The sequence below is a fragment of the Buteo buteo genome, chromosome 12 (assembly GCF_964188355.1).
Source record: "Buteo buteo chromosome 12, bButBut1.hap1.1, whole genome shotgun sequence".
Classification (NCBI taxonomy): domain Eukaryota; kingdom Metazoa; phylum Chordata; class Aves; order Accipitriformes; family Accipitridae; genus Buteo; species Buteo buteo.
This window is the reverse complement of record NC_134182.1, coordinates 20,621,018-20,645,084: the sequence shown is the minus strand read 5'-3', so window position 1 is coordinate 20,645,084 and position 24,067 is coordinate 20,621,018. Positions and strand designations below refer to the sequence as shown.

The 24,067-nt window shown below is 37.9% G+C and overlaps 2 protein-coding genes across 2 annotated transcripts in view; both read right to left on the bottom strand.

Annotated features, from left to right (window-relative positions):
• Window positions 1-525: 525 nt before the first annotated feature.
• LOC142038008 (potassium channel, subfamily K, member 16-like) lies at window positions 526-10,187 on the bottom strand. The gene is given in 6 exon segments (XM_075042932.1): window positions 526-749; window positions 2,070-2,240; window positions 4,623-4,784; window positions 5,323-5,434; window positions 9,989-10,124; window positions 10,126-10,187. Coding segments are annotated over 6 exon segments (867 nt in total).
• A 7,958-nt stretch (window positions 10,188-18,145) lies between these two features.
• The window catches only part of KIF6 (kinesin family member 6), a 202,269-nt gene continuing 196,347 nt past the window's right edge, over window positions 18,146-24,067 (bottom strand). The window contains exons 20-23 of the mRNA XM_075042931.1: window positions 22,492-22,581; window positions 20,409-20,515; window positions 20,218-20,225; window positions 18,146-18,475 (exon numbers count right to left, since the gene is read on the bottom strand). Of these exons, the coding sequence (XP_074899032.1) occupies window positions 18,407-18,475; window positions 20,218-20,225; window positions 20,409-20,515; window positions 22,492-22,581 (274 nt within the window). The 3' untranslated portion in view covers window positions 18,146-18,406. The remainder of the gene's footprint in view (window positions 18,476-20,217; window positions 20,226-20,408; window positions 20,516-22,491; window positions 22,582-24,067) is intronic.

The following is a 24,067-nucleotide window of genomic DNA, read 5'->3' as shown; positions in this document are numbered from 1 at the left end:
AGCTGCTAATATCAGACAACATCAACTGAATCTTAATTGGATGGATGTCATTAAGTAGGTGGTCATTACTGTCGATATTCCTCTGTGGTTTTGTTTGTTTTCTGATTTGAAATGCAGAAAGATTTTTGTACCTGACTTTTTCCACTTGAGACTCTTGGTGACATGACTTGTCATTGGAGCTGGGAGGCAGTCACTCTGGACTTTTTTAAAATGAGTGACCATAAGAACTATATTCTACTGGAGAAAGAGAAAGGATAATAATTGATTACTTCAGGGGAAGTTGCCTTTGTTGAGTGAGAGGTGTAAAAATGAATCTTGGGACACTTGTTTTACCACGCGTGCTACTTCTTTGGAGGTTTTAATTATCTGATGCCTACACAGTGTGTGGAAATTTCAATGCATCTGAAACATTTCCTCCTTAGGAAACAGTCCCCAACCTGTGATTTAGTCCTTTATCCACAGGGCTTGCTTACTGTGAGATATAGATGAAAGATGAGCTTTCAAGACTGCTTTCTGTGTACTTGCTCAGCTAGGGATGTGGATTCTAGGCTGCTTAGGTTCATCTTCCAATTTGGTGGCGGGTCCTTCTGCCAAACTTAAGTCAGGCTTGTGCCACTTTAGCTGAAGGAATTTTTCCATCAAATCAGCTCCCACATTGAAGACCAGAGCTAGCCAGGCCAAGCCAAAAACAATCCATATCACAGTTAGGCTCCTGTACACTGGGGTATAGTGCTTGTTGGGGTTTGTGCCTGAAAAATCCAGGAAACTTTGCATATTAATCTTGATAGCTTTGGTCTGCCATAATGCTCATATACCCTCTCCACCCCCTTCAAAAGTGTATGTTTAACAAGTCTGTGTGATCTATGAGCTTTTTGTGTGATCTTTGAGCTTTTTGCTTTTTGTGTTCCAGCTCTCAGGTTAAGCTTACCACAGTTGGCATCAAATCTCTGGAGCTGAAGATATATAATAAAAATAGCCATATCTATTGTTAATCAAGGATGCACAAAATCGAGTGTTCCTAGCCACTGACAAAGAAAAACATCATCTTGGAAACCCAATGTTGAATCCATATTAGCCATATTATACTCAAGAGACACACAGGGGATCTCAGATGCTTTAGAAAGATATGGTTTACTACCTCAGAGATATAGTTATTGCTTTTTGTAGGGTGATATACCTCAGTAACCAGGATTCAAAATTACCTGGAGAATATTATATGGGAAATGCAGCCATTTTAAGTAGGTGGTTATGGGAATCTTAATTCCCAGTTTGGTATTTCCACAGCATGGACAATCGGTGCAGCTTATACAGGGACAGGGCAGCACTGCAGCCACCCATTTAGTCTCTGTCATCCACATCATCATGAAACTCCACAGTGTCCAGATTCAGCACAGGATGGGTTTTTATTTTCTTTTGGGACATAGTTATGACCTCTAAAAGAGGAGAGCTACTACTCGTGAAGTAACAGACCCTCGTGTTTTTAACAAATAAACACACTATACATAACATGTTAAGACCATTTGTTCAAATAAGTGGGTGGAAAAATAACCCCTCATGTCTCTCTACTGCTGTGTCTCAGCCTAGATCTCTAAAGACTATGTAATCTCACTGGTTTTGTTTTCTTTCACAGGTGTCCTGGGGTTGTCAGTAATATTATCCCCGTTGTAAGTACTGATCATTTCATATTTGACATGATTTCTTATTGGGAATGGTAGGCACTTGCTGAAACAAATCACTGTTAGGAGAGGATGTTTCAAAGGCTTAATACTGACAAAGAGATTTCATTTGTATTCCACCTGTCATTCATGGATCACATTCGTACCAGCTTGGACAGAGTCACAGTTGAATGGGTGTTCAGTGGCATATGTGAAATGAGTTTGGTGACTCTCAGCTTAGCTGCCAAGAGAAAAATGCCCATGTCATATAATTCATGAGCTCATCATTACCAGACTGGGCCAGCTCACTCTTGTACCAGATTTATGGTAGAATGGATATCTGTGCTCTATGTATTTAGCTTTATACTAGAGTAACTAATAACAAAGCTCAATCCAGTTCACCTTCTTTATTACCTACTACATAGTCCCCAAATCCAATGGTGCTCAGGTTGATGAAGGTGAAGTAAAAGCCTTCTCCGTAGCTCCAGCCTTCTACATAACTGAAGACCAATGGTGGGAACACTAGAAAAATCAAGGTCCCAGTGGTCAGGAAGATTGCAACTGACAGTGTTTGAACCACCTGAAAGATAAAAGGAAGATGACAGCTAAACTGCACTGAGCAGTTGTCTAGTGGAAATTGCTGGGTCTGTTTTGCTCTTGAATCACAAACCCACTCCAGCTGGGAGCAATGTCCAAAAAAGAAAGGATAAACCAATGCTTCCATGCACTGCAGGCTGACCTTGCTGTTTACCCTGCACAGAGATACTGTACATGAATCCAAAAAATCTCAAAATTAGGAAAAAAATGAAGGTTTTTTTTTAAAGCTTTTTGCAATGAGTTTGTAAGTATGCTCAAGTCATAATTTCAAACTTATTATGGCAACCATAGGAATGAAATACTCACTTTACAATTTCAAGTCAAGTGGAGATGCTCTCATAATCAATTGGCTCCTGTCTTTGAGGAAAATCACCAAGTATTGCATAAGTCATGATACAAAGATTGGCAAGAACAAATTAGGGTTCTCTTCACCATGACTGCTTCCGAAGATTTACAAAAAGAGCTCAGCCAAAAATATGTTTGGATGAAATCTAAGTAAAGTCAGTTTGCCTGTTTTATTTTTAACTTAGAAACATTCAGAGCAGAACTGTTTTCTGTCAGCACAGGGCAGATCTGTGTCTCTCAGTACAAATGTCTGCCTTCTGGGAGATAAGTTACAACATATGTGTGCAATAGATAGGTACACAGAATGGCCAGTGGATGGGTCATGACAAGCGATTTTAGGAGTTTAGGATTGAGGATCAGGAACTCACAGATTTCCAGGGAACACACTCTGGTGAACTTTTGACTAGTGATGTGTGGGCTGATGCAAACTCATTGCAATTGTTTAAAAAAGCCCTCAAGGGCATTCAAACCAGAGTATGATTTTCTATGCGTGCACCTATAGTGACTGGATGAACAGCCAAACCACTGTTTATAAAGTAGAAGGTCCAGGTATCGTGTTTTTCTTTCTCTCTCTCTGTTATCTCACATATAAAATAGTCCGCTGAACTTGAGAAACTTGTTGTAAGCCTACTGGGTGACTTTGACAAATCAATTCTATATTATGTACCATGTCTCTCCAGCTGTATAATAATACTTACCTCATTTGCAAAGCACTTCAAGAATTACTGATCAACAAGGTTATAGTTGATATCTGTTCTCATTTAGTTCATTCCAGAAGTGTGATAGCATTTAATTAGATAATAAAGTTTGCATAAAATTTTATACTGAAATGCACAACATTACTTTTTACCCTGGCTTTTAAGAACTTTCAGGTACAAACCTATAATATAGGGGAGAGTGAGTCAAGAAAAACTGATTGTAAATAATTTCCCAAAGCGTGACTAAATTGTGTTTAAAAGGAGGTGAACCACCTTCTTGGAAGAGGTTTTTCAGAGTGAACAAGCAGATACAGCTCCAAAGCTTTGTCTGATAATAGGAGTTCTGCCAGAAATGAGGTCTTAGTTTAGGGGGAAAAAAAAAAAATCACATCCTTGAGGTGCAATTAGAAATCTCAGGAAAGATGCAGCTATACTAGCATGAAAATCCTTCTGGTGGTAGAGCTGCATGCATTTGGGGAACAGACATAGGTTATGCAGCTAAAGAACTTCTTGCTCATATAAACCAAGTCTGCATTTGACAGTAACTTTATAGCTTTCCCAGTGTAGGTAAAGAATGCAGTGACTTAGAGATTTTACAAACGAAAAAGAGAAAAAAACTTGTGCCAGAACTCTGAAATGTTCCAACATATCTAACATACCTAATCTCCCTTTGCCCTAACTAAAGGTCATTTAATTGAACCTTTACTCAGAAACATGCACTAACTTCGTTGTAAATGACCTTCATGTATTTTCTATTATCAGTGCTTCCCTTATTCTAATACATCTGGACTAGTTCAATGACTCACCAATAAACTATAAATAAGGAGAAGGAGTATTTACATTTCAAGAAAAGAAAAGGAAGGAAGTGCTAAATTGCTGGCACAATGAGGGAAGGTAATTCAAGCCAGATTAGCAGGCCAATAAAAACAAATTGTCTTTGCACAGTGTAGAGCTAGATTCTGGATAGATGCTAGCATAGGCTAGATAATAAGAGCTTGATTCAACAATGTATGTATGTACTAAGGTCACCAGAACTTAAGGACCCTGCTCAAAATTGAGGCCACGCTTGCTTAATAGTTTTGCTGAGTCGGGTTTTAAAAAGGTAAATCTAGAGTCCCTCAAGCAAAAGCAAATTGCTTTAAAGCTATTGTAGATAAATGGAGTATATCAATTTTCTGATACAGAGGGCCATGTAATTGCTGTGGTTCAGAAAAATGTAGGCATACACAAGAAACCCAATCTAGCAGCTGCAGTACCTATCTGAGAAGAGAACTTTAATTAGTTTTAAAATAGTGGAAATAAATGATAGATTGACACTGTATCTCAGTACGGCCTGGCTTTTGCACCCATCTTTCCAGGGTAATCAGATGAGCATTGAGGCCTTTCCCCAACTGATTAAGGAAGGCTAGGTTGAGGGGCACTCCAAATAAGGCATAAAACACACAGAACATCTGCCCTGCCACTGTGCTGGGGGCCAGGTTACAACAACCTGGAAAAAAAGAAGAAAACAGCTACATGAAAAGGCTTAACATTCAGGCTGCAGGCCACCATGGGAAGTTTCTAGGCTTGGAAGCGCAACTACATTAAGCTTCAGGAAGCTGTGGACCTATGATTTTCTGCAATTAAATCTGCCTACAAATTGCCATAGCGTATAATGAGGCCCTGTGCATTCACTACTACTAACAGAAAATTTAACAAGAAAAATATTATTTTTAAAGAGTATTGTAATTTTCTATAGGTCTCTGAGTTTGTGGCGAGTGCAAATGAGTGCTTCAAAGCAACCTCAAGATGTGCTGTGCATGTACAAAATGATATTGCATGTACCAAGTAGGCACTCAGCTTTTTTTTTGCAGGTGTAGTATGCTGGATACACAAGAATAACAGGTGTAATTGCAAAACAATAGAAAACCATAACCCACAGTCAAGACTGTCTTGCAGAGGTATTCTGTCCACCAGTTGCACATTTCTGGGGGCTTTACAGGACAGCTGGAAGAAACCCCAATTAATAAGGAAAGAGAGTACCTCACCTATAGTGGTGACAACAGTTCCTGTAAAAAAGGAGTTGCTGAAGTCCCAGTTACTGGGATTTGTAGAGTTTCCTTCTGGGTTGATCCCTTTTTCCCATGCTTCCATGAGGACCTGAGGCAGAAGAGGTCAAAGGAGCAAAGATGAGCAACCCATTAGACCAAACCAGGAAGAATGTCAGAAAAAAAGACAGAAGTAATATTGCTTTCAATCTTGAGCAAGCAGAGCAATGAACAGTGTAGGTAACAGGGTAGAGTTTGACTAAAATGGCCATGTGCTGACATGGCAAAACTTGGAAATGGAGCTGGCCAGGAACTTGAACTCTTGTCACTGGAGTAGTGGCCATTGAAGTAGGATAGGTTCCATAACTAGTTGAAGGCTAAGGGGAAGGGAGTGGAGGGAGTCCCCAGAGTGACCAAACTGGGAAAGTGAAGTTATGCCATAAAAAATAAAGGCAGTTCCTGTTCTCTCCTTCCCTAGCCTAGTCATCTCATTCCAGTTTTTAATTTGGGCATGTGTAAATGTATGGCTGTGTCTGTGGGGAGGGGCATGGGGAACATGCTCATTTCTGTTTCCTCTATGTAAGTACTAGTGAGGATGAATTACTATTTTTGGCTATGAGTTCCCAATAATTTTCAATGAATGTTAGGATTCACCTAGTCTGAAAGATTAGCTAATGAAATATTCTTTGCTCTTACCAGATGACCAAAACTACTATGTACAAAAGAAAAGCTGCTCCTATTTATGCATCAAATATCTTGTTAGCTGCCTTAGTGAAGACTGTGTTCCTTTGCTCTTCCCGTGGATTTCTCTGAAGGAGGCTGGCTGGTTACCCTCTGCTCAGTGGCTGGGGTTTCAAGAATCCCCTTGTTTGTTACATACCAATTTCGAGGTTCAGGCCACAGCCTTCATTATTTTGCCAAATGCCTGAAGGAATTACTTGGTCATCTCTTGCAGAGACTTTTGTGTCATGCAAGACATGAGCAGGATTCAACAGCTTTAGTTGGTTCCAGGAGTATGAGACCAAAGAATATATTCTTTCTTGATTCAAGTGTTGACCACTGCCAGAAGGATTGCTTATCTGATGAACATACCTGCTACAAGGTATCTGATTTTGCATAGGTTCTGCAATATTACCTGATCTGTGCTGGTAGATTGAGTATCCTAAGTCTAATAGATAATGTTATTCCTTCAGTAAAAAATCCTACAGTTCAATCAAGATCATCAGATAGGGCTGCTAGGCATCATCATATGTGATTTCATGATTGAAGTGTCAGCAGAGTTTCTTTTCAGTATGACAAAGAACTTTACATTATCCATTAAAAGCCTGTTCTTAGAATGGGAAGAGTTTGACACATCAAATTACCTAGAGTTGACTATTTTATTTTCTGGTTAGAGGGAACAAGCATAAGCTACTGAGGTGTGAGTCTTTTGAAATGTCTAAAATAATCACAGGTTTAATTCATCCCTGTAAGGAACACTTGTCTGTTCTTTCTGTTTCAATGCACAAGAGTTCAGAGGAGCTACATTCACATCATGAAAGCCAACTTTCACATCATGAAGCCCATGGAAGAGTAAGGCAATGTTGAATATTGAACACTTCAGACATAGTCTGACAGGGCCAGATTTCTTGGTATGATTGTTGCTTTTAAGTACAACCCCATGAAAGAAATGGCATCCTTGTGCCCAGTAGAATCCTATCATGTGGGAGAGTTATAACAGCTCCTAGCTCCTTTCCATCTACAACTCAGGTAACGGTTATGGCTGGAGTGCAAACAGAGTAGCTGTTGAATGGTTGATGAATATTAGCTGTTGCATTTGGGAGCAGAAGTAGCCAGTAAGTAAAAGCAATGTGCTATAATTCGCAGTAAGTGTATGAAGCCTACATAAAGCTATACTAGGATGTGGAGAGAATAAAAACTGCCTGCCATTTCTGCTCCTGTCCCCCTGCCAATGCACATTGCAGCCACTTACGGTCATGGACAAGGATTTGGTCTTCTCGGTCTATATTTATATCAGTTCCTTTGTGTCGTGGTTTAACCCCAGCCAGCAACTAAGCACCACGCAGCCGCTCACTCACTCCCCCCCATCCAGTGGGATGGGGGAGAAAATCGGGAAAAGAAGTAAAACTCCTGGGTTGAGATAAGAACGGTTTAATAGAACAGAAAAGAAGAAACTAATCATGATAACACTAATAAAATGACAACAGTAGTAATAAAAGGATTGAAATGTACAAATGATGTGCAGGGCAATTGCTCACCACCCACCGATTGACACCCAGCCAGTCCCCCAGCGGCGATTCCCTGCCCCCCACCTCCCAGTTCCTAAACTAGATGGGACGTCCCATGGTATGGAATACACCGTTGGCCAGTTTGGGTCAGGTGCCCTGGTTGGGCATGAGAAGCTGAAAAATCCTTGACTATAGTCTAAACACTACTGAGCAACAACTGAAAACATCAGTGTTATCAACATTCTTCGCATACTGAACTCAAAACATAGCACTGTACCAGCTACTAGGAAGACAGTTAACTCTATCCCAGCTGAAACCAGGACACTTTGGGGCTGAAAAAGTATGGACGTAGTCAAAACAGGGACTTAAAAAAGGTACCTCCTTACTCAATGAATTTGCTTCTCAGTTATGCTGTCAGAATGGCATACTTTCCTGATCAAAGTATGTTTACCAGAGACGTATTAGATCACAGAGTTTGGATTTGCACTTTCCCAAAGCTCCAGGCTGTTCAGCTTAGGAGCTGCAGCTGAGGGCCACCTCTCAGCTAGGCAGTCTTAACCAAGCATAGCCAATGCAGTTTATGGACATAGAATAGCAAGAATTTGCTTAACGCACAGTCAAATAAAAAGTTAATGAATTATAAGTGGTAACTCTATTATTAATGATAATGGATATGCAAAATGAAACCTGGGTTGATTCTCAGATTCCATGGTTTAGGTTTAAAGAGCTGGCAATAAGACAAGACACCTTATACTTGTCAGCTGCTCAGACTGAATCTAGTGGCTGTGTCTCACCACAGCCTGAATACTGTGACTTTTCAGACTGGAACTTCTGACAAGATGAACAGGCCTCCTTAACCATATAGTTAAAATGTACAGACACATGATTGCTTCCCTGCATTAGTTTTAGAGTTAGAGATTTAATATGGAAAGACTTCTATTCCCTACTATTAGTAAGAGCTGGACAAATTTCTTAAGAGGTCTTACAGATGACAGGTGAGTCAGTGGGCACCTGCACTTACATTTACCTTGAGGACTATCAAGTGTAAGTACTCTGAAGCTTGGTGCATTGTAGATGATAATTTGGTGCCCTCAGTTGGTTTTGTCTGGAACAGCTTACAAGTGATTGTATCTAATTCAGCAGAGATGCAGCAAAATGTGATTCTCTGAGTGGCATGGTAGTGCTAAGGAAGCTCCACTGGAGCCAGAGAGAGGAGAATCTGGACATGTGTGAACCCTCCCTAAGGTTTCTAGGGTACCGGAGACTTAACTAAACCTTTCAATCCTATGAAGTATCCCAATCTGGTTTAGAATGAGTCAGGGTTTTCTCCTCTACGATCATTATCACAGAGATAAGGGAAAGACAGATAATATCACCAACTGGTGAAATTGAAAAAAACCAGATGTATTTTTAGTCATGTAAGTTCTTGAAAACTCTATTCATTTTCTGGCCAATGCCAAATGTTCCACAAGAAATAATCACAGTATTAGTAATCAGAACATTGTCCTTGTAGACAGAGGCTCAGGTGCCTTCTATTCCCTTTCTGATCTGAACTTCACTATTTGCTTAAATTAATTTACAGAATCTAGGCTTTTTGTTGATCAAAAGCATATACCATTGTGGAAGTCCTCTGACTTGGACAGTGTAAACTTGCAGCATGTTTAGAGTTTCTACCAGGTTTAATAATGTGGCAGAAAGAGTTCAAACTGTTTAGGCACCCAGCTCTGTAACTGGATAAATTTTGAGCATGAAGAAAGTGGTAGTTCAAGGATTTCTGTCCAGTTCTTGCAATACTAGAATGAGAATATGTCTATAATAATATCATGAAAGGTCTAGTAATTTATCTCCAGCCAGTTTTGAAGAGTAGATTAAAATGTAATTGAAGATGTCATTGACAACCCATATTGAACAGGAGCCCTTTATCTCTCATTATAAGTGATAGATAACACAGTTCATGATGGTTGACTTTATCATTTTTTTAGAGGCCTGAAATTGCAGGACCATCTTCAAAGGCAGTTGGCAATTTCTAGTACGAAAGAAGGGCAGAATTTGCACAGGTTTGGACTGGAGAACCTTGGAAGGGCAAGCTACTTCTTGTAGGTTTGATTCTTGGTTTTTGTCCCCATGCATAATTCCCATGTAATAATTAATGAGGGATCTGAAAACCATGAAGTTGAAATTATTGCAAGGTAGCACAAAGGTGCATCAGCAGATTTGCATATTTTGGGAGTTCATGACTGGGAAAAGAAAGAAGTGCAATAGATCAAGATAAAGAGGTATGTGAATGGGCTTGAGAAACTTCTGTCTTTCTCTTGTACAGTTAGTCCTTTAATGTCATGGACAGCAGATCAATTTATGACATGTTTGGACCCAACAGTATAATTTCTTCTAACCAAAATAATGCTTGAGCAAAAATAATGGGAGCCTGTTCCTCTTACCTGTACAAACTGCTCCAGGGCTTGCCTGTCCAAGCATGTGTAGTTCTGCAGGAACTTGAGCTTCTCCAGCTGAAAGTGGGTCTCTGCCTGCTTTTCCAGCAGCTGGAACACCATAGCACCCAGAAGCAGGTAAAAGATACCTTAGTACCAGCAGCAGAGTCCAGCTGATCTGCTGGTTGTGTATGGTGAGTAGGGGCATGCTGCTGCTCTGCTGCTGCCAGTCCCTGCTCAGTAGTTAATAGGTTGCTGTCCCAAGACATGTGCTACCCAGGACGCCCAGGAATCAAACATCCATGTTCCCAGTTACTGCCCTGGAGAATTTTTTAACAGAACATACAGGTATCAGGCCTATATAAAATGAGACTAACTGGCAAATTTTATCCTCCACATCTTTTCTCTATCCAGAATAAAGGGAGAACATTTATGGCTTAATAAGAATGTGAATCACAGTGTTTTTCTCCTATTAAAACAACTTTTCTCCAGAGATCTCAATCAAATGAATGAAGCCTGACTTAAGCCCTCTGAGACTGGTATTGTTTTCCAGACTGGGAAGCTGAAAACTGCGGTTGAATGACTTACCCGGGGTCATATGAATAGAGTCACGGATAGAATGTTATAGTCTTGACAAGTAAAGCCCTGCTTTAAACACTAGACTTTTGTACAAAAAAACACTATAAAGTCGCTAATTACAGCAGACTCCTCAGAACAAAGAAAAGTATGAAGCTGAATAAATGGAAAAATCAACAGCTGCCATCTGTACCATACAAACATTGCTGGCACCAGTGAAAGCAGCATGATGAAGCTCATAAACATCCTGAATTCAGCCTGCTCACAAGACAGACTTTCTCTTTCTTTTCCAACCCTAATAAGATCAGTCCCTTCACTGTCTGACCTGCTGCTCCTGAATTCTTTGTCAGATGACTCCACCCTTTAGTCCATAGAATTAGAGAATGAACCACTCACCACTACTGCTTTCAGTCTCCACATTGCCCTTTTAACCCAAATGCATAAGGGGAAGGAGTGCTTAAGGTTAATCGTTAGCTGAAAAGTATCAGAGGTTCACTCATGGGAGACTTAGTGATTATCATGCACTGGAAATGAGCTGGGCTTGCCTATTTTTCTGTAGAAAACGCTTTACGGCTAGTATCAGCTATGCCACATTGCTACTGAAAGAAAACACACACACACCCACAGAGTAAGAAGGCCATATGGCTAGGGCTGCAATTTTGTTATTAAACTGTCTTCCAATTAAAATGTTCTGGATACAGATATCCCTCCTTTGCTTTAGATTGTTTTTCACCTACCTTCAAACAAGAGGTAGTGCTCAGAGAAAAGGACTGAAAAAATGGTTTCATTCATATTTGTATGTGGGAAAACCCCTGTACTTGCCATTTGAACTGTGCTTCTAGCCTAGGGCCAGCCATCTCCACCCAGAAGAGCATGACTGACTGGCAGCAGAAGGCCACTTGTCACTCTGAAAAGTGAAAAGTATTGTGGAGAACTCCCAAAAGAACATATTGGACTTTGGGACCACTCTTGCTGTGACTGGGGGACAGAAAGATTTCAGTAAAGAAGTGCAGAGTGCAAGGACTCAGAGCCTTGGTGCTTTGGCATTTCTTTTTGGCTGAAGTGAAACATTTAGGAGATAGAAGCTGTAGTGGCATCAATATTACTGAGCACTGCAATAACCTTATGAAGCAAACTGATCTGAAAAAACTGAGATGTCCAACTTGCTTATCACTGATGGAAGGCCTTCTCTTGGTCTGTGCTAAGGATGACAATTACTTTCAGAGTATCCAACAAGAACTTCAGGACACAAGCCTGGGATGTTGCACAACTGCCTGTTACTAGCAGGGCTGCCTCTGGTGAGACATCCAGATGTTTGTCTTATTTTATAGGACCTATGTCTTCAGTCCAAGAGAATGCTAGCCTACTGGTTTTCTGGAATGGATGCAAACACATGTGCATAGCTGGGCTGAGACAAGCTCCCACAGTTGAAGTAGGTTTCACAATTAAGGGTATGAAACTATTAATTAAGTTACAAATGAATAAATACAGCACTGAACCTCTTTTATCTCCCCTTCTATTCTGCTCAGTTCAGTTCAGTTCAACAAAGCATTCTGGCTGCCAAACCTGGCAGTCTAAATTATGCCTTAAGAAAAAATGTCCACTTAGGCTTACTTTTAGGATCTTAATTTTCTGAGGATTTTGTGAATTGAGTCACTAAAATTGTCAAGGTCTGTTTACTTCTATACTTCAGATATTCCTACTTAAAGCACTTCAACATTACAGGTGTATCTTATTTGGTTGGCCAAGTGAAATGATTTCTAATCAACTTTCAGAGGAGGTGTTATCATCTTTACCATGACTATAATTTGAAAAGCATTTTTAAAAAAGGCAGGAAAAAATAATCAATTAATGGGTAATATAACAAACAACTGGAGAGAACTTCAAAAGACACATAGAATATGTGATAAGATCTGTCCTGCGGCTGATGTAGAAAGCAGTGTTTCTGCAGAAGGATGAAAAAAAAAATAATTCAATTGTATGTGCACAAGAAACTGCAAAGTAAATATGCAGTTAGAGATGAACCACCTTAGAGCTGAATGACCTTACAGATACATACAAGGGCAAAATCATGAAGCACACATTTAAGAAAGTATTTTCATAAACATGCACAGTTCCATACAAGTGAGCAGTGTAGTGTGCTCTGAAAACGTGAAAGACAACAGTCTATAAGTAGCTGATGCTGCCATATTTATTCCCATGGAAAAGCTACAGATATATGTACTCATAGATTTCAAGTTATAGAAACATCAATATTTTGTTTGCAAAGGCATGGTTTTTTTTTCCCTTAGTGTCAAGTTGCAACATAGGAATAAACCAAAACAAGATTCTGCACAGTAGCCCAGAAGTTATGTCTTGCCACAGGAAAAAAGAAACTCAAATATATACATTTGGAAATAAACTGAAGACTTGTGATTTCTGTGTAAGTTCTGAATCTGGAAGATGGAGCACAGCATGGCATACCATATCGGAAATTAAATTAGTCTTCCAGGTAAAAAGGCGTAATATACAATATGCCGAAATAACAATATACTAGAAGATCCCTTTTGATGATGGGGTGACAAAGCACACTATCTAATCTAACTTCTCTTGTTGGTCTTTTAATATCCTTCTGATTAAAAAAATAAACAAAACCTGAGTTCACAAACATTAAAAATAAAAAATGCTGAAAGCAAAAACTTCTTGAGAGTAGCTGAACTTGGAAGTTGACTGTTACTCAGAGGTTCTGCTGTTCCAGCGCTCCCTAGAGCACTTATGTTAAACATAAGAGTGCATTTGGTCTCAAAGCTAAGGAATGAATTCTTACAAAACATATTTTGAATCCAGAGCTGAGCATGATCTTATGGATTATTCCTTCACTTATCCTATCTTTCTCCCTCAATGTTACTGTAACATGTGACTGACCCAGTAGGATCCAGCTTTTCCCAGAGAAAATCTGAGCTGTTCTAGAAAGCACAGATACCAAAATGACATCCTCGTCTACAGTCGAGATAGTGAATCACTTCACATGTATTACCTGGAGCAAAACAAAGGATTCGGGGTTCTCCAATTGCTTCACCTGTTGCTGTTACAGTTCCTAACAATCCTTAATCATGGACAGATGCTAAATAAAAGATAGGCCAAAAATAACTGACATGGTTTCCTCACTCTGTATTTCAAAAGCCAGAAGAAATACCATTGTGATCAGTAGGAGTATAATTTACATAGACACTGTTTCTAAACTGTTTCTAAAATAAGTAATTAAATGGTTGAAGGATACCTTGGCTGATCCTGTCATCTTCAAACTTCTGATGAATGAATTTTTGGACTAATTTTTCCAGAATAAATGTCTCTGTACAGAGCTAGATGACAAAGTGGATGCAAAGATCCAGGGACCCATTCTTCCACAGGGTATGCATTTCAGCCTGAACAGTTTCTACATGGAAATACTGAATTGTTTTGAATTTGCTTTGCTCCTTGAATGACTTTTAAACCCTGCACTTTGGAGAAGAGTTAAGGAAATTATTTTAGAACCATGTTAAATATAAATAACAGTAACATTGCATTTCTTCAGGCATGACACTGCCATCTGGCAATTTTCTACTTCTGATTTTGTTCTCACTCCAAGTATAAAGCAATCATTTTGACTTCCTGATTTACACTCACATAGGTGAAAACATGAAGCATTTTCAGATAACAGTTATGAAGAGTTCCAAGATTTCAATAGTATTTTTCTCAGACAGATTCTATGAAAAAAAAGGAAAGCTTCCTTGAATTCTGCATTTATTGTATTGGAGGAAGATCTTCTTGTTTCTATTCTTTATTTGTATAAATGCGTTTGGGTAAACCCACTGTTGGCCCACAAATACAAGTATTTTTTTAGCTCACTGTGTGTGTCAAATGAAGCACCTCAGATGCCCCAAAAAATGAACAGAAGATAATATTTGGAAAATCTCAGGTGCAGCCCCTGAGATTTCCTTCAGGGGAATGGGAAAACAAAGTTTTAGTTGAAAGTCTTCAATTTTATCGTGGTGGTGTTAAATGAAGGCATGGATTCTATTAGAAATATCTAGTTTACATTGCTTGCCTTATTCGTGAGGTGTCAAAGCAAACATTGCAAGAAGCAACACAGAAAAAAACATAAGAAAAAAATCATTTAACGTTGATTTAAACAACAGTAAAAGGGATTCATGTGAAGCCATCTAAAAACAGAAGTTCAATTCTTGTGGTTATTAAAAATGGCCTTTGAAAAGACATACAAGTTCTATATAGAGCTACCGAATATGCTATATGTAACTAGGCATTCCCAAATTCTCATCTTGTTGACATCCATATTCACCAGCTGGATATTTGGTACAGGCAACATTTTTACAAGATCTTAACATTCTATTACATTGAAGTGCTCTCAGTTTATACTGTTGGCATAAAACACTTGCATGCTAGGATTGATTAAACCAGGTAAGAACAATGAAATCTTTTGTTGGGAAGATATTGCAATGTATACTTACGCTGTTACATGTGTGAACCTCATTATTCCACTTCAAAGCCTCTTTCATAAAAAAAAGCAGGAGTGAAAAAGGGAGATTTAATTAGGCATGTCCATCTTCCAGGCAAGAGAAACTCAACATAAGGTTATATAATTTTCTCCTTGGAGCTCTCTGGAAAGCTGCAGTGGCCAGGATGTGATGAAAATGGAGACAAATGCCTAAGCCAAAAGCTGGTGAGCACAAGGTTTTCACTAGTGTGGTTCCAGACTGTGTATAGATCCCTGACAGATTCAGCATAAATGAGAACAGACCCTTCGGCCTTTATGTGTCTGGGTCATATCCTGACCCTCCCAGAAGCTATGTTGCTGTTGGAGACCAGTGGATGTCTGTCTTCTCCTGAAATAAACTATATAGAAGGATTGGAAATGCCTTGAAATAAGAGATGAGATGATCCACAATGTCTGGCATAAATTAATCCTGCAAATATCTGTATGATAAGTAGCACTGTAGAGCTACTTCACCAAGAAATCTCCACAAAAAAGATATTTGGATTTATTCTGGTTGGAGATAATAAATAAATTGTATTTACCATATAAACATTTAACCAACCAGCAGCTAGATATCATGGTGAATAGACAGGAGTCAGATATGCATGAGAATCTCTATGCTTAGCAATACTTTTTACAGGTGGCTTAGGCAGGAGTCAAGACCGTTATAAATGTGGGCCTTCAGTGTGGCAAATGCCTGGGTTATTTAAAAATAATGTAGAAATTATATAAAGATACATTATTAAACCAAGTAACGTTGTTCATCTGTGGCCAACCAAACTTTCTTGAAGCAATAAATGCTTTCATGAAGACAAGAGGACTTAGAAAGGAAGCCCAGTAGCCTTCCAACACCTGTGAGAAGGCCATCAAGAAGATAGAACCAGGCTTTTGACAGTGTGGCTTGTGAGAGGAAGAGAGACAACGGGCAAAAAAGAAAAGTTCAAGCTGGACATAAGGAAAAACTTTTTCATGATGAGGACAGTCAAGCATTGGAACAGACTGCTTAGAAAGGTGATGCAGTCTCCATCCCTGGAGCTTTTCAAGACCAGACTGAACAAAGCCCTCAGACAAACCCCTTGGTTTGATCTCGTAGCTGATGCTGTTTTGAGCAAGAGGTGGGATTAAAGACCTGCTGAGGTCCTTTCCAACATGAATTTTCCTACGAACCCAAGAGGCAACCTTTGAAGAGTGGAGGCAGTTTTAAAAAAGTGTATGCTTTATTTCTTAAGACTATTGTGTACTCAATAAGCAATCTTTTCTGCCCACATGATATTACAAAAATTTCCAAAAGAAGCAAGAAAGGCTTTATATTGATTTATATGGTTTTCTATTATTGGATGGACTTTTGTCCAAGCTCTTCTCATGCATTTGGTATATTCTTAATCTCAGACCATTCTGCCAATCAGGTATTACTTTGCTGATAGTGATTTAATTTCACACCATTTTTACAAAATTGTAAAAAAAGACTAGAGAATTTTGAAACAGGACAGGAAGTAATCTTTTCTCTCTGTGACTTAGATGTGTGGCAAACTGAGAACAAAACATTGAATATATAATCATCAAGCAGTAGCAGTGTCACATCATACCAGCAGTAGATCATACCAGGGTAGCACTGAGATCCTTCTCTTAACCAGTTACTGAAAGCTATTGGAAATGCTTCAATGTCAAAAGAAATGAGCTGTTGTACCAGTAATTCTCTTTTGGCTACCTTCAAATAAATTCACCATAATGTGGATTTTACTGAAAACCGAAAAAGACAGCTGCTTCACCCAGCAATGGTTTGGAATCCCTGGTTCTTCTCCAGCTAGCTGGGTTGGATGGAGGCAGGTCAGTGGCCCTGCTCTCCTCAATGAAGCTATATAAATATTAATTCAGTGGATATTTAATACAGGTTTATATATAACAGAGTAAGAAGAAGAAAAATAAAGACAAACAGATAAAGATTCTGGCAGAAGAAGGACATTTTAATATAATCTCCAACAAAGCAGACATACAAAAGGGGGAAGACCTGTGGATTTTCCCACCCCTGACCAAATCCTTGAACTCTCTTCCAAAAGCAACAGTAGATATGACTTTTATCTCACCTTGTACATCCTAAATTCTGCATAAAGTTTACAAATTTATGTGGTAGCTGTGCTGACTTTTACTAAAAATTAAAATGCAGAAAAAGGTGTAACTTTAATATTTCTTAATTGACAGCATCTTAGTTGTTAATTTGATAAACATGTATCTTCTGTGGGTTTGAACATACCAATTCACCATGTACTTCAAATAATTATGAATTTGCCAGAGAATTAAGTATCAACAACTTAAGGAAATATACATCCCTGAGAATGATATGTGACTTCTGCCAATGCATTGCTGTATTTTTATGTGAACAACCCAAACCCTTCAAAATGCAAGACTATAAGCTTATCATTAGCGTGAAAAATGGTGGCTTCAGTCTGGAAGTATGTATATCTCAGAGAAACAGACTGTATTTTGCATTGCATTTTTTGATTTGTTTTAATCTGATGTGTAAAATAAGTTGTTGCATAACTGGATAATATGCAATAAAGTAGTACTGAGTCAATAGTGAATTTACATTGCATATAAGATATAACTGCGTTTAAATTTTTACATCTCATTTGTGTTTTACAAGTATTTGCTTTGTTTTACTTTAAGTCTATTAAGTGTCATTGTTTCTTCTGAAACCTCCATATTCTGGGAGGGTGTATATTTTGCACAAGATTTAATGTATTCAAATGAAAAAAAACAGTTGGGAAATTTTGAACTCTAGAATTACCCTCTAATAAAAATTTATTTTCCTATTACAATGCAATCTCAGTATTCTAGACATCCTATGTGAAAACTACTATTCCTTGGGGGAAAAAAATAAAAATCAGCAAAAGGTCTCAAATGAAATTTTATAGAATTTTGTAACCCAGATAACTACTATTTTTGCACAGACATCCCTGGATGCCAACTAGATGTAATTAATAAAGCCTTATGCAAATCGATGCAAACAAAACTACCATCAGTAGTAGTAAGTGTTCCCCAGATTAAAGATGTAGAAGAGCATTAATACATTAGATAATTTTAATATTTGGAAACATACAATGAATTCTCAATAAACAAAAATGTTTGGCAAACTCCTGATTGATTGTTTTAGTTTTGCTTAATCCTAATGCAAGCTGAAGATAATGAGTTCACATATCATTCCCTGGAGAAATGGATTTTGCTGTTAAAGACAAATAATTTCTATACCTTTACCAATTAAGCCTGTACATCTAAAGTACTTATTCGTACCTGTTTCTAAACAGAAGAGGAAGGGAAAGAATAAAGACCTTTAACTGTTTCTAAAAGGAAATAGTGGACTGCAAGAAGAATTTCAGTTGTTCCCCAAGCCTGAAAGGAGATAAAGAATACATTAGACTATATTTCAGGCTGTGTTGTCAGTTTTAAAACAAACTTCAGAAACACAAAAAAAAGAAAGGAAAAAAAATCTTTTAATTTAAAACTTTTAAGACAAAAAAATCATTCATCTACTCTTCTGCATTTTCATTTCTCTACCTCAAGACTGAACAAGGCAATGAAAGCATGTTTGCAGAGCAGCCCTTTGTAAAAAGCTTTCCAATGTAGTTATTACAATGCTTTAACAATCCGAGCAAGCCTCTGTGATTGTACCTGCTTTAATTCCACTCTGTTTAGAAAGCAGATGGCAACGACCTGCAATCCCTGAGGTAATCTTCACTGAGACCTCTCATTACCTCCCCTGCATTACTGTCACTAAGGTTATTGAGCATTCCCATGCTTTCTGTTTATGAAACTTATTTTCCACTCCGTTGGCTTCTGCACATATATATATATATATTTTTTATTTATTTTTTTTTTTTCCCAGCTGATGTAAAGTGGGCCTCTCAGTTTGCTTCTAAGATACTGATATAACAGTTTGAAAGGGTCAGGATCAATAAAAGAAAGAGCAGTAAGTATGGTGACATTTTTTAGGCCTAGCAGACTTTGGTTTGGCTGAACTATGCTTTTTCATGTCCTCTGCATGGCACTCTGTGTGTAATAATCATGCAGGGAGTGAATACATTTGCATGGAAATGCAGAAATGCTTATTGAACATCTCAGTTGAAGAGAGTTTAGGAGATGATCACAGGACAAGATGTGCTCTTGTTAGTTAGATTACTGTACTTCACAGAATGAGTCAGATTTGGACCTTCTAAAGCCCTGAAATGTTTGTTTTAAGACACTTATCTCTAACCTTCTGGTGAGCTGCCTATAAATTCAACTTAATTTCATTTGCAGGAGAAACATAACAACAGCTTTTCTAAATAAAGACAAAAGACATCCCAAAGCCTAAGTATGTTAAGTGTTTGCTTTGGATGAGTGTAGGGAGGCTGTTTCTTCAGCCACTGTGTGTCTACCTGACAGTTTTCTGATAAGCAGTGTGATAGCGAAAGCCCACTTTGTGACAGTGCTAACACCATCTGCCAGGTGCTGACAGCTTGCTGAATAATGCTGTCATCAACACTCAAGTGCTGATGGAAAGTTATTGCTTCAGTGACCACTACCAGTTTCATCTTCTGTCTAATTGGTTGTTGCCACTAAAAAATATTATTTAAAAAAAAAAAAAAAGAAAACCATAGGTCATTTTTCTTTATCATGATGAACTACTTTTAGGCTACTTTGCAGTGCCACTGTTGTGTGTTTATTGCTTTCTGCTTCCTGCCAATTTTACTTATCTACACTGTAGAGTGAACTTTATTGCCTACCTATGATTGCTCTCAGTACCTGATTTGCTGACAAATACCCATAGAAAGTTTCACTAGACCTTGATATAGTGAAATACCTGTTAAGGCCATACTCTGCTGGACACAGTGGGTGCCTCATGAGGTAGGGTACAGTGCAATAATTTGCATAATCATTATTTGGTGTCAATTGTTACAGCTAAATTTGTACCAGCTGAAAACCAGGCCAGAAAATTTAAAGAAAATGTATACAGAAAATTTTGGAAGTATTTCAATCATCAAGAAACCACATTTAAATGCATTTATTTAAGTGTAAAGAAATACACTGCGCAGGCTGCACAGACATGCATGCCCCAGAAAGTTCACTGATGGTGGCTGAGAAAAACAGACAGCCTTCATAGTTTTACACTACAGCATTGAGCTACTAAAATAAGTACATGTGAAGAACCTCAAGTGTTTAGAATGGCTGAGAACATAATGTAATATAACTTCAGCCAGAATCAGGTCTCACTTGTGTCAGTATAAATGTGGACTAAAGCTATTTTGGCTTTAAAATGCTGGACTGGAGATTTTGGGTTGGCTTCCTATTTTTGGCAGGATTTACCTTTCTTTTGCAGGATGTTCCGTCTTGCTTTAATGAAAGCTAGGATGTCAGCATCAGCCTGGCTGTCTCCAGTCAGAGGAATAGATGTACTTGAACCTGGTGGGGTCCTGAAATAAGAAAGTATACTTGTAGACCCAACTGAGTAAGAAGGTTATTTTTCTATTCCATGATCTCCTCTCTTTTCAGCATGGAGGACTTTGTTCTCCAGATACATTGTCAGAGATGGCACAGTTCAGAGGACAATCAAGCTCAGGACTTCTTAATGCTCTTATGTAGGTTCTTAAGATTAGCCAATATCTTTTTAGTTTGGTAGGGCTACATGCTTTTCAGCTATAAAACCTCTCACAAAGGGTTAAAAATATTTTACTGCTGAGTCAAAGACTTGCTACTAAGCGGAAAAGCCTAATATAGTGAGTTTACCAGAGAAATGATGGATGTGACTATGCCTTGTGTGTGTTTGCTTCAGGAAAAAATGCTGCTATTTATTTGAACAGATCAATAGCATTTTTGCCTACTGTAAGGGAATTAAATTTTCATACATATACATATAAGTATACAATCGCATGACATTCATGATATTTGCTGACAGATGCAACTCCTTTGTGCTGCTGAGTCTCCAGTGCCAGCTGAGATCTTGTATCTATGCAGCTAAACCATTGACTTACCTCTGCTTTTGATAGACCCTCTGGTGGTATAAGATGATGTAGTACAGTGAAGCTATTCTAATCAGCTAAGAAAGCTAAGAATTGGGCCCTTTGTCTTTAGCCTTGTTTAAAGATTAAGCACTAATGATGAAATGAGAAATATTGTGATAAAAATTACAATATGGAAGGACAAGTGGAACTGAAGGGAGAAACTCTTTTTTTACATATCCTACCTTTGTAATTATAGTTATTTCCACTGTTCCTTACTGACTATTGTAGTAGAATGTAATTGTGCCTGACATAAACAGAAGTCTGATATCTTTGTCTTTGTGCTACTAATTAAGTCCTTAGTTGCTGAATTAGTGAACCAAAATGGAAAAAAAAATATAAATTACTATGAACTTAAAAAAATATCTCTTTTTATTTACAAGGTGATCTCAGAACACCAGTAAAGGACTATTCTCGTATTGATTTTAATTTGATTAGGAACAATATAAAAAATAGAAATTATACAATATATTTGAGAAGGTACTGTCTAAATTCCATTTTAGCTTCTCTTTTTTCTTCTGTTTTTCTTAAACACAAATGCAATTTAAAACATCAGGTTTTGGGGGATGAAATTTTCCACTATTTTTTGCTGTTCTAGAAAAGGATTGTTTTGGAAAATGAAAGAAAAAACCCCTTATGATTTGTTCTTACTAATGCAGTAGGAAAAATAGTAACTTAACCATATTTTCCTAAGGGCCTTAACAACCAGAACTGTTGAGTGCAATAAGAATGTAACTTCTAGAAGTATACTGACTTAACACGATGTTTTGGTGGGAGAAAAGAACATAGAAATGAGCACATTACAAAAAACAGAGAAGCTGTAAAAAAAAAAAAAGTAGTTTCTGTTAACCTGCTAAGCTAATTTTCACAAAGCAGTATGTCTTTTGAGAAAACATGACATGTAACATTTGCCAAACCTGACACACCTGGGCTGCTGGTGTAATTTTATTTTACTAGAATAATTTGTAGGAGGGAGATTCAAAATATTTTAAGCACAAAATCACAAGAATGAAAAAATCTCTGTGTAGTTCCTGCATTCTGCAATACTTACATACTCTGATCTCCCTTCTTTTCAAATGTTTTTATTGACTCTTTCAGAGTCCCTTTCTCTCGCTGAGAAGACACAGTCATGAGTATTCATAAGCTCATGGGGAAAAAAGCCTCAGGCCAAACAAGAAACAACCTCTATAATGCTGATAATGCAGCTACTTGGTGTAAAGCTATGGTACAACCTTGGTGTTGTTTTGGAAGTTGGAGGAAAATCTGTAATTTCAGTTTTATTTTTGTTTTTCAAGGAGACTCTTGTTAAAGACATTGAGAGAGGGTTATCTAGGCATTATATTACTTACTGGTTTGCTCTTTCCTCTGAATAGCCCATGTATGCTTCTTACCTTGTTTTTAAGGTAGGGTTACTAGAAGTGATTGAATTGTTTTTCCCAGCTGGATCTTCATTAGTGCTGACTCTTGTGGTGTCTGAAAAACTGGAGTGGGAGAAATGAAGGAAAGAATATAGCCCTTGTGGAGGTAATATTAATACATGCTAATAACTGTTCTTGAAGACTTTTTAAATCTATATAAAGCACTTGTTTACTGGAAGAGGGTTTTCAGTTGAATCCATGTGATGATTAGGTTTATGTAGAGAATGTGTCTACGAAAGAATGACAAATAAGCTCATAAAGATTATACTTTTAGTATTTGCCTTCTAAGCAGGTCTTGTAAAGCACTTGTATCTGATGTACAGTCTGTAATGGTATATTTAGTTCCCAAACTGACTATTAGCCAAGTGAAGCCTTAGCTCATTTTCCATTCTTTCTTTAGTCAGGCAAAATTATTACCAAAATCAGTGGAAGACTGGATAAAAACTCAGTGAGGACTTTGGGTTGTGGCTTGTTGATGATAGCCAAATAATATTGCAAACAGCTGTTGTGCATTCTTGTCCCTGCAAATATCGTTATCAAGGAACCTCTCCACTAGGAAGGCACATTTCTGCCACGGAATGCCTAGGTACTGTCCCCAGGCGTTGCATATGCTGCTGGATCTGGTGCCAAACTTAGAGTGGAAACACTGATTTACTCAGTTTTAGGATTTTTCCTGTAGATGGCAGGATTGGCAAGGTCTTGCTTTTCTAACACTGCAGTAGTTTGTTCATTGTTGGCTGATGAATTGATATTTCTGGCAGAGAACTTGAAAAGAAATTTATTACTAAAATTTTACTGTATTACATTGTGCCAGGTTCAGTTTTGCAGACGATATTGTGCCCAAGAGTGTAAGTCATTTTCAAATGAACAGCTCCAGGTTTACTGAATGTTTCTCATTAACTCCTCAAGCCCCATACCATTCACACCTGCCTGAATGGATGAAAATAACCTCAAGATTCAGCCTAATTCAACTAAAGCAATATCATATTTAATGCTAATAATATTCTGTACTTTATTGTGCCTACATATTACAAGAGCTAGAAAGGATGTGTGATGTTATTACCTTCTATGTGGTTTAACAATATCTGGGAACTTCACATCATAGTTCTGCTTTAGGATTTCCTGAACATTTTTTCCATTGATTTGGCAGCTTTTAAAAACTAAGTTATTTAGGGTCTTAAATTCAATTTTCTAAAAGGACTCTGTGTCTGTGCCCTTAGATACCTAGGCATCCAAGCCATATAACCGTGGTTTAATAAATCACTACACATCAACTGAACCATAGCAACCATCCATGACTCTGTTCTTAGCCTGTAACAAATGTAAGGTAATGTGACTTAATGTGATCCTTTTTCATTGCTTTCTTTTCACTGAAATAAGCTTCTTTGCTTTTTATTTGCCATGAACAGAATGTATAATTTTATAAATACTGTGAGTCAGCTGAAGTAATTTATTTTTAAGTTGCAGTAGCTTGTATGTTTGAACTATTTTTTTCCATTGAATTTAAATGAAAATTATTCTTCAGAATTGTTAAATCCCCATTTTAGAG